The 13,552-nt window shown below is 41.5% G+C and overlaps 1 protein-coding gene across 1 annotated transcript; it reads left to right on the plus strand.

The window, feature by feature from the left end:
* Positions 1-764: 764 nt before the first annotated feature.
* LOC145526016 (interstitial collagenase-like) lies at positions 765-9,108 on the plus strand. The gene is made up of 10 exons (XM_081540535.1): positions 765-918; positions 1,573-1,820; positions 1,913-2,061; positions 2,296-2,421; positions 3,170-3,325; positions 3,491-3,608; positions 5,696-5,829; positions 7,058-7,220; positions 7,804-7,907; positions 8,085-9,108. Exons 1-10 carry the CDS (start codon positions 814-816, stop codon positions 8,183-8,185), a joined length of 1,404 nt encoding a protein of 467 aa, XP_081396661.1. The 5' UTR covers positions 765-813; the 3' UTR covers positions 8,186-9,108.
* Positions 9,109-13,552: the final 4,444 nt, after the last annotated feature.

Below are 13,552 nucleotides of genomic sequence, written 5' to 3' on the forward strand. Positions count from 1 at the left end.
TCCAAGAACTGCATTTCGGACTCTTTTGTTGACTATGATGGCTACTCCGTTTCTTCTAAGGGATTCTTGCCCACAGTGATAGATATAATGGATACCTGAGTTAAATTCTCCCATTCCAGTCCATCTTAGTTCACTGCTTCCTAAAATGTCCATGTTGAGTCTTTAGTAGTGAGTTTGTCATACTATTCCCTACTTTAAGCTGATTTGTGATTTAGGCAATGTCTGATTGCTAGAAGAATAAATCATACAGAGAAGCTTTAAAAAGCAGGAGGAAATCTTTGGGAAATGGAAAAGCTGGTGATTCTAGGAGCCAGTTCTCTGATCTGAGGGGTGGAAGGGCAGGAGCGTTTCACATATCACCAGCCGGTCTTCCTTAACTCCGAGGAGTGAGGGCACACAGAACCCAGGAGCAGGTTAGCACTAGCAAAACTAAGGAGTGAAGTCCAGTGTTTTTAAAAGTTCACCAAGTGTTCTGTGAGTTATGTCCAGTGCAATGTAGAAAGTAAGGGTCTTCTTGAAGACAATATAGACTGAATAACAGAATGTTATGTGTGGAATAGAGTGTGTCTCTTTGTTCTCCTGTGTGATCATAATCTTGAGATTGTGAAAACAAGCAGACAAAAAAGATTAATCTGTTTTATGTCACAACTTTTTAATGTTGAGACCACACATTGCAAATAAGGAGGATGTTGTCTGATGGGAGTCAGATAGCTTTTGGATTTGTGGGGGTGCAAGGAGCCTACAAAAAGGCAGAGCCCGCAGAGGCAGGGATCCCCTGGTTTCCTTCAGCTCAGAAGAAAAGGAGAGGCCAGCATGCCCTGCCTTCCCCTGCTGCTGCTGCTGCTGCTCGGGGGCCCGAGGTCTCATGGGTTTCCAGCCACTTCAGAAACACAAGAGCAAGACGTGGAGATGGTCCAGGTCAATGATGAATTTCACGTGCCAGAAATGCAAGAGCCCTACCTTCTCATTTTCCCAAGGTCAAAGGATAGGAGTTCATAGAAGTCTGGGATTCATTCTGGGATAACCATTCTGTCAGAAGCAGAGCCCCTCATACAAACATAAAAATCTACTTAGATTGAGGGCAGGAGCAGAAAGGGGCAACAGAGGATGAGATGGTTGGATGGCATCACCGACTCAGTGGACATGAGTTTGAGCAAACTCTGGAGATACTGAAGCCAAGGGAAGCCTGGTGTGCAAAAAGGCAGACACGACTTAACCACTGAACAACAACAAAATCTCTCTGTATGCATTTTTGGAATATAGAGAAGGAGAAAGCCAAAGAGAAGCATGCAGACTGGTTGTTCTAATTGTAATTCTGACTTCTAATTGAAATTCTGTAGACCTAGCAATAGCATAGTTTCTACCACTGCACTGACATTTCTGTACTAACAGTAAGCATAAAAAGGGCTATGAAATTCAGACAGAAATTCATTGCATAAGCAGGTTTATTTTCCCCTCTTGACACTAAATCTTTAAGGTAAAAGAACTATTCTGTCACTACAGTGAAATGCTGGGAATTTTCAGAGAAATAAGATTTCATATCTTCTGTTTGAATTTTTTTTTATTTATCAGAAATACCTACAAAACTATTACAACTTAGAGGTTGGAACCAGCCAATTCAAAAAGCAGAGAAACCACGGTTCAATGATTGAAAAATTAAAGCAAATGCAGGAATTCTTTGAGCTAAAGGTGACTGGAAAGATAGATGCTGATACCCTGGATATAATGAGGCAGCCCAGATGTGGAGTGGCTGATGTTTCCTTCTGGTATGAACTCTCTCCAGGGAACCCTCGTTGGCAAAGCACACAGCTGACCTACAGGTAATTAGACGGAGCCCCAGAGTGGGGACACTGTTTCCCACCAGAGCCGTGAGAAATGAGCTCTGACGTGTTTTGCTTTCTTTCATGTGAAGGGTTAAAAATTACACCCCAGACCTGTCAAGAGCACACGTGGACCAGGCTGTTAAGAAGGCCTTTCAGCTCTGGAGCAGTGCCTCACCCCTGACCTTCACCAAGGTCTCTGAGGGTCAAGCGGACATAATGATATCATTTGTCTGGGGAGGTGAGCTCTTTCCTTCCCAAACCATTCTGAATCTCGCCTCACACTGCCTTCAGACACGCTCAGCATTCCGGTCAGAATTTCCCCTTATTTGAGGGAGTTGATTTTATGGGCTGAAGAAGAGACACCTCACAGATGAACAATGTGTTTTGGCTCCTTGTCCCTACCCTCTCATCTCTGGTAGGGAAGTCTAAATAGAAAAGGAGATTCATCTTTGCTGTACTTCGTCCCTCAAAGATCATCGTGACAACTTTCCCTTCAATGGACCTGGGGGGATATTAGCTCACGCGTTCCAACCAGGAATAGGTATTGGAGGAGATGTTCATCTTGATGAAGAAGAAATGTGGACCAAAGATTTGAATAGTGAGTCAAGGAATTCTCCCTTTCTGTTTTTATTTTCCCTTTTCATGGCTTAATGCAATATGTTCTGTTTTGTATAAAAGAATAAACCAATATTATGATGATAGTAAAATGCTTTAATAAAGATATGTTTTTTAATGGTTGTTCAGAAAGATATTGCAACACTATAGTTACAGTTAGTGATTATGTCCGAGGATATTGTTTCTACCAATGGTTGCATCTTAAGGGTCAAATATGTTTGTGAAATTTTAAAATACTCTAAGATTATAAATGATATTTTGTATGTGTACAAATATGTATCAGAACTAAATAATGGTAACTTTTGGTGGGGTTGCTTTGGAGAATATGTGTTTTGGTACATGGTTATCTAAATTTTTATTTTAAATCTATATTAGTTTATTTAGAATCTATATTAGATTAAAGTAATAAGCATTAATAGAATGCTATTGTTTCTCTATGTCATCTTTTTTCCAATTTATTTATTGATGGACTTACTAATCAATATTAAAATTTTGCATGTCAGCTAATTTTTTCCCTTACATTTTATCAGTTCAATTCTAGAAATTTAGACTTGAAGGCTTTCTAGTATTAATTAATTCTTCTCTTATGATTATACACACACACATCTCAGACCATGTCATAAACCAAACCACAGTGGAATTCTTGTGTGGTTTGAAGATATATTCGCTCTTTGAGGTCTGAATACTGTACTGCCAGCTGCTAAAGACTGACTGATTCTGTTGCCTTTTAGATTTCAACTTGTATCGGGTTTTGGCACACGAATTGGACCATTCCTTTGGACTTTCTCATTCTACTAACATCGAGGCTTTGATGTACCCCAACTACATCTACACTGGTGAAGTTTATCTGTCCCAGAATGACATCAATGGCATCCAGGCCATCTACGGTAAGTGAAGCTCGGCCAACCAGACAAATGCTTGTGAGCTATATGTGTGCTTCAGGTATAATGGCAATGACCTGGGTCCTTGAAAGACTCTTCATCATATATATTTTTGGGTCAATGTAGTATGTAAAACTTCATTAACTTCAGGATCTTTGCTTATTTTTTAAGGGCCATCTAAGAAACCACAGCTGGTCCCAGTGCCACAAATCCCACAACCCTGTGATAACAGGATAACATTTGATACTGTAGCCAAAATTCGTGGGGAATTATTCTTCTTCAAAGACAGGTACAAATTATAATTAATCCTGCCATATGTTTATAATGATTATACATTTGTGTGTATTTTTTTCTTTCCTTATTTTTGTTTTCATACATAATCATAAAAATCCATAAAATAAAAGCTCTCCTAAGTCCTGCTCCCTCCACCCCCCATGACACATAGAAATAGGTAGAGTTTGGCAGAGGGAAGGAATATGACTCTCCGAGGGCTGCACGTAGTCCACGATGGAGCAAAAGCTGGTCTTCCGACTCTAGACTGAAGCTCCTTTCCCTAGTACACTCTGTCACGGCAAACATGATGGTGGGGCTGAGGACAAACTGCTTTTCTGACTGTGTGGCTGGAATCAGCTCTCTACACTCTGCTCAGGGTTACGCAGCCCAGAGCCCAGATGGGGAAGGCCACCCTCCCATCCTGCCATGCAACAGATTTCATTGTGCCCTGGAAGCTGAGAGAAGGAAAGAAAACATCGTTGGAAGACCAGCCCCCAACCCCATCCCGGCTTCTGAGGGACTTGGTACTTTCCCTCTCAAAGCCCTACAATCCTAGAACGCACTCTACAGTGTGTGGATTCAAACAGGCTCGACTGACCTCACACCTGGCTCCCTCTTCTCATCAAAACTGACTCACTGAGGGATAACAGCATAGATATTGTGATCTCCCCCTCCAAATGAGAACTCTTAGGGATTTGGAAGAAGTCAACAGCTCTCTTTGAGCTTATAGACTGTTTGATGTTTTGCATTATTTTGCATTAGTATCTCCATGAGATAAATGCAGGTCATCAGGAGGCTTAGTTGTAAATCTAAATTAATTTTGTTTGTGAGTATCTGTACAGACATGGGAGGATCATTAACGAGAAACAGTTTTTTCCTTTCCTCCCCTCCCTCCTCCTCTGACTGTTTTTCTCCTCCTCCTCCTGTCTTTCTCTCTTCCTCTTCCTCCTCCTCTGCTGCTGATGCTTCTTTTTCTTCATCTTCCTCTGCTTCTGTTTTAATGGAAAGCTGCCAGAATGTCAAAATACCTCAGTTGTGGGAAAAAAAAGTTCCATTTGGCAAGAAGAGTTCAGGTGGAGTTGGACTAGAGTAATGAAATTTGGCATTCCCTGTGACCTTGATATTTAACCTTGAGGGAACTAAAACTTGGACATGGTCACGGATCGGCACAAGGTCCTTAGCCACTTGGGGGGAGGTTGAAGCCGGGACTGACACGAGAATTAGGGAGCGCCTAGTTGGTCTGGAGGCGATCACATGAGGCATGGCCAAGGAGTAGGGAACTGAGATAAGTGAGCAGACAGCAAAGATGTGCCCGTGAACAGGTTACCACTCTGGCCAACAGGGGCCCAGTCTCCCTGCAGACCCTTGATGTCCTCACAGAGCACCCTTCAGAACTGTCCCACCAAAGGGCCGGGGACCTGGGGTACTTCCCACCGACATTTCCCCTCGTTGTTTGAGGAGGTCCTGAAGGTGTCACTAGACAGCGCCTTGACGGGCACTGCACTGGCCCAGCTGCCCCTGGGCTGGGGAGAGCACAGGGCTGAGGGGGATGATGGGGACCCTCTGTCTGGTGGTGGGCCCAGGGGTTTGGGCATCAGGAGGGTCTGCTCCAAAGACTGACAAGGAGGGTGCTTTCCACGCATCAGCCTTTGTAGGATCCTCTATTATTTCACAAGGCTGGCTGGCTGTGGGGCTTCCATTCCGTTTCTGTAGTTTTGGGGACACGTGTGTCCGCCCACGTGGAAGTCTCTGCTGTGCTGTTTCCCTGTCTCTGTCGACTGTGAAATGAACACGGCAAAATTCTCAACTGAAAGATAATAAAAGAAAAAAGCTTAGTCTGGGCAACCTTACAAATCTGGTTTAAAAATTAGACTTTACCTCATATTAACTGTGTGGCTTCCATCTCTAATCTGTAAAATAGGAGCAATAAGAGCTTCCGTGTAGGATGTTTGTGAGATAAGCCACAGTGTAATTCGGAAGTGATTACCACATGGGATGATAATCTTGTGTTCCAGGGAAAGAAGGAACTGAGACGCAGCAGAGAGTGCTAGCAATTATCTTTTTCTTTTTCTCTTTTTTTTTATTGGTTTCTTTTCAAATCAGGTTCATCATCCGTTCTTATCCCTACTACCCAGGGGTCGAAGTCACGTTCATCTCTGTTTTCTGGCCAGATCTGCCAAGTGGTATCGAGGCAGCTTATGATGTTCCTGAAAAAGATGAAGCCTATTTTTTCAAAGGTAATACCACTGAATTTCCCTTTTTCTATGAAACAATTTACCATTGATTTGGATTGAGAAGCAACAATTCAGTTCAGTCACTCAGTCGTGCCTGACTCCTTGTGACCCCATGAACCGCAGCATGCCAGGCCTCCCTGTCCATCACCAACTCCCAGAGTTCACTCAAACTCATGCCAACTGAGTCGGTGATGCCATCCAACTGATGCTGCACCAAAGTAACTGTGGCTGCACACTGTCTCCTCATGGATTTTTTTCTTCAAACCTCAAAGTCCCAACTACTGAATCAAGGAGGATTCATTATTGTGATTTAGAATGACATGCTGAGTAATTAGAATAAAAGTCAAATAGCTAGCAATTTAACTTTTCCTTTTTATTTGATTATGAAACTGGAAGTAGGAAATGCTGTATTTGGGCATGTTACATATTTTAAAAATACATGTTTCCCAGGATGCTCAGAAAAAAAATATAGAGACCCATATCAGACCTAAAGGAAATTAAGAAAACTTTGTCCTTGTTTTTTTTTTTTTTTTTAAGAAATCCTCCTAATAGACATTATATTAATAGTTTGAGGGAGGTTGAGAGCTTACCCTTCTCATAAACTGCACATCTTTATAGATGGGCCACTGTCCATAAATTCAAGGCATAGACTGCTTTGATTCTCTTAGATCCAATTATGCTCCAACATTCAGCCACACTTTGTGTACATACTGCCAAACTTCTGGTTCTTAGAAAATAATTCAGATGTTTGGCTTTGTACGCACAAAAGAGTAAGACAACTAACCCTGATGGCATTAAGGTAAATAGTTGAAACCAGTTGTAACAAGCAAAGAATTTTGAAACATATTGTCCAACACATGTATCACAAAAATAAAGACAGATATATAATATGCATTTATGTAACATCACCCTGGCTCATAAAGAATACTTTGCCAGAAACAGGCAAGCCAAGAGCTCAGGGGTGCCTTCCAGTCAGATGTGGAAATGTGCATTACACTTCTGCCCCAGTAGGACCACTTGTGCCCACCCACACTCTCTGTGCAGCTGGAGAAGTGAACCGCTAGAGAGAAACTAAGCCACGACGGAGAAATGCCCTACTCAGGTGCCCCTTACTTTGGAATAAAGCCCTCTATTCACTTCTTGTGAAGTGAACATCTGGAGAAAACCCTGCCTACTGACCTCCAGAGTCTCAGGCAGATCATTTCACGGTCCCTTTTTTTTTGGTTGACAGGCAGAAAATACTGGGTTGCTAAGGCAGGTGTGATACTGCCCCATTACCCCAAGGACGTCTACAGTTCCTTTGGCTTCCCTAGAAGGGTGAGGAATGTCGATGCTGCTGTTCATGAGGAGGAGACTGGAAAGACGTACTTCTTTGTTGACAATGAGTATTGGAGGTAAAGACTGACCCTTGGAGACCTTACACGTCAGAGCCCTCCTTAGTAGAGGAAGAAAAGTGCCCTTTTAAGTTATGTTCATATTCTGCTGAAATATCCTTCTGTGAATGGGTACAGCCAGGCTGAGTGTCATTTAGTCTATGCTTGCTGTCATCACACCACACCTGTCCTTGGAAGGCAAGGGACTTGCAGGATTGAGTTCCAGAGGAGATATTTAAAGGGCTGGAGCCTGAGATGAAATTTGAATCAGATTTGTTAGAGCTATGCCTCTTTAGGTAGGCTCTAGGCTGACTCAGTCTCCCACAACCCTATTGAACCAGGAACTTTTCCAGTTAAAAGTTCCTATTATTTTAAACCAATGATGCACCCACCCACAGTTGTTTTAAGCAGCCATTGGATTTCAGTACAGTGGACATAAGGGCAGCACTTACCTCTCAGATTTGTTGTGAAGATTAAATGAATCTACACTCAAAACACTTAAAACAGTGACTGACACATGAAAAGCTGTTTGGGAATGCTGTTTTATTTGTTGTTATTATATTAATCACACATTCTAGTATTTCTAATCAATTTTTTTCTCCAGGTATGATGAAAATGGGCAGTCCATGGATGCAGGTTATCCCAAAGAGATAGCTCAAGACTTCCCTGGAATTAGCGGAAAAGCTGATGCTGTTTTTGAACATGAAGGTTAAGACTATTCAATTTCTTCATTTTGCTACCCTAAAAACCAACAACAAAACATAGGCCTTGTATTTTGATAAGAAAATTTTAAATACATAATTTGGGCATGGAAATTACTGACTTTTCAGGAAAGCTCATGTGAAAAAACCTAATCTTTCTCTCTTGCTTTTTTTTTTTTTTTAGGAAATTTCTATTTCTTTCAAGGATCGAGGCAGCACAAATTTGATCCTAAAATGAGGAGAGTTTTGGCTTTACTAAATGCTAACAGCTGGTTCAACTGCTGAAATAACTGATCATTGATTATCACAAAGGAGGTGGAAAAATATTCTTTATGCACCTAAAAATAGTCTTTATTTTCTGAGCAGCCACATTTTCAATACTTTATATATCCTCCTGAGGTCACTGAGTTAGAGACATATAAGTATGACCGTACTGTAACCCTAATCTGGATACACATTCTGTGTTAACTAAAGTATACTGCTTCATGAACTTATACAATTTAGCTTCAAGCCAGCGCTAAGGAAGTTGAGGTCATGGCTTATCCTTAGGTTTATATAGAATCTCTTTCTGGATTTTCAGATCCTGGCTGTTACAGGGATTTTTTTCCTCCCTGAAAGAGTCTCCAGTCTCAGCAAAAGAAAAATAGCACAAAAGTATATGCCTCTGAGTGAAAATGTCATCCTGATACATAGAGAGCTGCACTGTCTCATATTAAAGAAAATCATGTATTTACTAATTTGTAAAAGAACATAAAATTAGTTATTGTTTAGATACACACAGAAAAAGCACATTAGTATAAATTTCAATTTTTACAAAGTAAATGTAACAGGTATTCAGTACTCAGATCAATAAAAAATAATTTGACAAGCATCCCTTATGCATTTATGGTGCTCCCTTATAGAAACCCTGATAGCTCAGTTGGTAAAGAATCTGCCTGCAATGCAGGAGACCTGGGTTCGATCCCTGGCTTGAGAAGATCCCCTGGAGAAGGGAAAGGCTATCCACTCCAGTATTCTGGCCTGGAGAATTTCATGGACTGTATAGTCCATGGGGTTGCAAAGAGTTGGACATGATTGAATGATTTTCTGTAATGGTCTTTCCCTTACAGAAACCAAATCCCAAGGATAGGCACCATCTTGACTTCTAACAGTGTAGCTTACTTTAGCCTGCTTTTGCACTTAATATCAAAGGAATTATGCAATATAAATATATTTGTTCATGTCTTTTTTCACTCAGTGTTAATGGCTGTGAGTTTTATCTCTATTTTTGTATGTCCTTTTTGGTTTATTTTCATTGTGTATAGTTCACCATACAGTGAGTATACAGAAATTTATTTATTCAGTCCCTTCTTGAAGGAAATGTGGGTACTTTCCAATTGGAGTCCATTAGGTACCATCCTACTCTGAACATTCTAATGCATGAATTTCGAGTGCTTTTATGCTTTTAAGTAGAGCAAGTTCTAGATCTTAGGATATGCATGTGTTCAAATTTAATTAATATTATATTTTCCAAAGTGGCTGTGTCAATTCCTATGCTATTTTAAGCAACCATTTTCTTAATATAGTAGCCATAGTTTCCAAGATTATATCCCTATTTTAAAACGAGACTTAGGCAAATTCACAAAGAAATTATGTAGGAAGATAGGAAACTATACAAGAAGTGCAAACACTCTTCCTTCTTTAGAATATATGTCACATGGAGTGAGGGAGAGCCCTCGCTGTGGACCTTTCTCATTTATTTTGATTTCAAACTATGCCTTAGATCCTGCAGGGAGCCATCAGACCTGTTGGTTTTAGGAGCATCTACCAAGGTTCCCAGGGGTGTTTCACACTCCTTCAGATGCACACAGTCTATCTCTAAGCACCCTCAGAGGTGGTCCTGACCATCAGTCCTGCATTTGAGGTGCTGGCGTTCTTAGAGGTGCTGAGTGGGCTTTTAATTTTCATCTCAAGAGGCAAGAGCAGTGGGAGCCCACGACCAGTCTTCCTGGGCTGAGACAGCCGTACTAGGAGGCACTGCCTCGTTTCCAGAGACTCGTCTCACACACGCACTGGGAGAGCCAATGGCAGGAGAGCATTCCACCCTGGTCCTTCTAAAGGGAAGAAGCCTGCAGAACACCCCCAAGAAACCCTGAATTCACCAGGGTCCTCACTTCCTTCTGAGAGTGTTCTGCCCTCACCAAGTCCCCTCACTTTTTAAGCATTCTCAGGATCTCCACATTGCTGTTTTAGTGAGTTTAAATTTATTCTCAATCAAATATAAATGGAAGACTGATACATCTTTCAATTTCAAATTTTGTGTTGGCAAAGTTACTATTCAGTTCAATCGAGTCACTCAGTCATGTACAACTCTTTGCAACCCCATGGACTACAGCACACCAGGCTTCCCTGTCCATCACCAACTCCCGGAGCTTACTCAAACTCATGTCCATCGAGTCGGCAATGCCATCCAACCATCTCATCCACTGTCATCCCCTTCTCCTCCACCCTTCAACCTTTGCCAGCATCAGGGTCTTTTCCAATGAGTTGGCTCTTTGCATCAGGTGACCAAAGTATAGGAGCTTCAGCTTCAGCATCAGTCCTTCCAATGAATATTCAGGGCTGTTTTCCTTTAGGATTGACTGGTTTTGTCTCCTTGCAGTCCAAGGGACACTTAAGTGTCTTCTCCAACACCACAGTTCAAAAGCATCAATTCTTCAGTGCTCAGTCTTCTTTCTGGTCCAACTCTCACATCCATACTGGAAAAACCTTAGCTTTGACTAAATGGACCTTTGTTGGCAAAGTAATGTCTCTGTTTTTTAATATGCTGTCTATGTTGGTCATACCTTTTCTTTCAAGGAGCAAGCGTCTTTTAACTTCATAGCTGCAGTCACCATCTGCAGTGATTTTGGAGACCAAGAAAATAAAGTCTCTCACTGTTTCCATTGTTTCCCCATCTGCCATGAAGTGATGGGACTGGATGCCATGATCTTCGTTTTTTTGAATGTTGAGTTTTAAGCCAGGTTTTCACTCTCCTCTTTCACTTTCATCAAGAGGCTGTTTAGTTCCTCTTCACTTTCTGCCATAAGGGTGGTGTCATCTATGTATCTGAGGTTATTGATATTTCTCCCAACAATCTTAATTCCAGCTTGTGCTTCATTCAGCCTGGCATTTCGCATGATGTACTCTGCACAGAAGTTAAATAAGCATGGTGACAATATACAGCCTTGACATGCTCCTTTCCCAATTTGGAATCAGTCCATTGTTCCATGTCCAGTTCTAACTGTTGCTACTGTTTGCATTTTCCTCAGGAGGCAGGTAAGGTGGTCTGGTATTCCCATCTCTTGAAGAATTTTCCACGTTCGTTGTGACCAAAGTCAAAGACTATGACATAATCAATAAAGCAAAAGTAGATGATTTTCTGGAACTCTCTTGCTTTTTCTGTGATCCAACAGATGTTGGCAATTTGATATCTGGTTCTTCTGCCTTTTCTAAATGCAGCTTGAACATCTGGAAGTTCTCAGTTCATGTACTATTGAAGCCTCACTTGGAGAATTTTGAGCATTTCTTTGCTAGCGTGTACTGCTAAGTCGCTTCAGCCATGTCCGACTCTGTGGGACCCCAGAGACGGCAGCCCACCAGGCTCCACCGTCCCTGGGATTCTCCAGGCAAGAACACTGGAGTGGGTTGCCATTTCCTTCTCCAATGCATGAAAGGGAAAAGTGAAAGTGAAGTCGCTCAGTCGTGTCTGACTCTTAGCGACCCTATGGACTGTAGCCTACCAGGCTCCTCCGTCCATGGGATTTTCCAGGCAAGAGTACTGGAGTGGGGTGCCATTGCTAGTGTGTGAGATGAGTGCAATTGTGCATTAGTTTGACATTCTTTGACATTGTCTTTCTTTGGGATTGGGATGAAAACTGACCTTTTCCAGTCCTGTGACCACTGCTGAGTTTTCCAAATTTGCTGGTATATTGAGTGCAGCACTTTCACAGCAACATCTTTTAGGGTTTGAAATCACTCAACTGGGATTCTATCACCTCCATTAGCTTTGTTTGTAGTGATGCTTCCTAAGGCCCACTTGACTTCACATTCCAGGATGTCTGGCTGTAAGTGAGTGATTACACCATCTTGCTTATCTGAGTCATTAAGATCTTCTTTGTATAGTTTTTGTATAAAAATGTATTGCCATTTTATATAAATATATTGACATTTTGTCAACAAAGGTCCATCTAGTCAAGGCTATGGTTTTCCCAGTAGTCATGTATGGTTGTGAGAGTTGGACTATAAAGAAAGCTGAGCACTGAAGAATTGATACTTTTGAACTGTGGTGTTGGAGAAGACTCTTCAGAGTCCCTTGGACTGCAAGGAGATCCAACCAGTCCATCCTAAAGGAAATCAGTCCTGAATATTCATTGGAAGGACTGATGCTGAAGCTGAAACTCCAATACTTTGGATGCAAAGAGCTGACTCATTTGAAAAGACCCTGATGCTGGGAAAGATTGAGGGCAGGAGGAGAAGGTGACGACAGAAGATGAAATGGTTCGATGGCATCACCAACTCAATGGACATGAGTTTAGATAAACTCCTGGAGTTGGTGATGCACAGGGAGGCTTAGCATGCTGCAGTTCATGGGGTTGCAAAGAGTCAGACATGACCCAGTAAATGAACTGAACTGAACTAATTGACATTTTAGGAATCAGTGAACTAAAATGGACTGGAATAGACAAATTTAATTCAAATAACCATCATATCTACTACTCTGGGCAAGAATCCCTTAGAAGAAATGGAGTAGCCCTCATAGTCAACAAAAGAGTCCGAAATGCAATACTAGGTTGCAATCTCAAAAATGACAGAATGATCTCTGTTCATTTCCAAGGCAAACAATTCAGCATCACAGTAATCCACGTCTATGCCCCAACCACTAACGCTGAAGAAGTTGAAGTTGAACAGTTCTATGAAGACCTACAAGACTTTTTGGAACTAACACCAAAAAAAACACCAAAAAAAATATGTCCTTTTCATCATAGGGGACTGGAATGCAAAATAGGAAGAGAAACTTGGAGTATCAGGCAAATTTGGCCTTGGAGTACAAAATGAAGCAGAGCAAAGGCTGACCGAGTTTTGCCAAGAGAATGCACTCGTCATAACAAACACCCTCTTCCAACAATGCAAGAGATGACTCTACACATGGTCAACACCAAAATCAGATTGATTATGTTCTTTGCAGCTGAAGATGGAGAAGCTCTATATAGTCAGCAAAAACAAGACTGAGAGCTGACTGTGGCTCAGATCACGAACTCCTTATTGCAAAATTCAGACTTAAATTGAAGAAAGTAAGGAAAACCACTAGACCATTCAGGTATGACCTAAATGAAACCCCTTATGATTATACAGTGAAAGTGACAAATAGATTTAAGGGATTAGATGTGATAGACAGAGTGACTGAAGAACTATGGAGGAAGGTTCATGACATTGTAAAGGAGGCAGTGTTTAAGACCATCCCCAAGAAAAAGAAATGCCAAAAGGCAAAACGGTTGTCTGAGGAGGCCTTACAAATAGCTGAGAAAGGAAGAGAAGCTAAAAGCAAAGGAGAAAAGGAAAGATATCTTCATCTGAATGTAGAGTTCCAAAGAATAGCATGGAGAGATAAGGAAACCTTCCTCAGTGATCAAT

This window comes from Giraffa tippelskirchi, chromosome 11, assembly GCF_054371585.1.
Source record: "Giraffa tippelskirchi isolate mGirTip1 chromosome 11, T2T-mGirTip1v1.2.pri, whole genome shotgun sequence".
NCBI classification, from domain to species: Eukaryota; Metazoa; Chordata; class Mammalia; order Artiodactyla; family Giraffidae; genus Giraffa; species Giraffa tippelskirchi.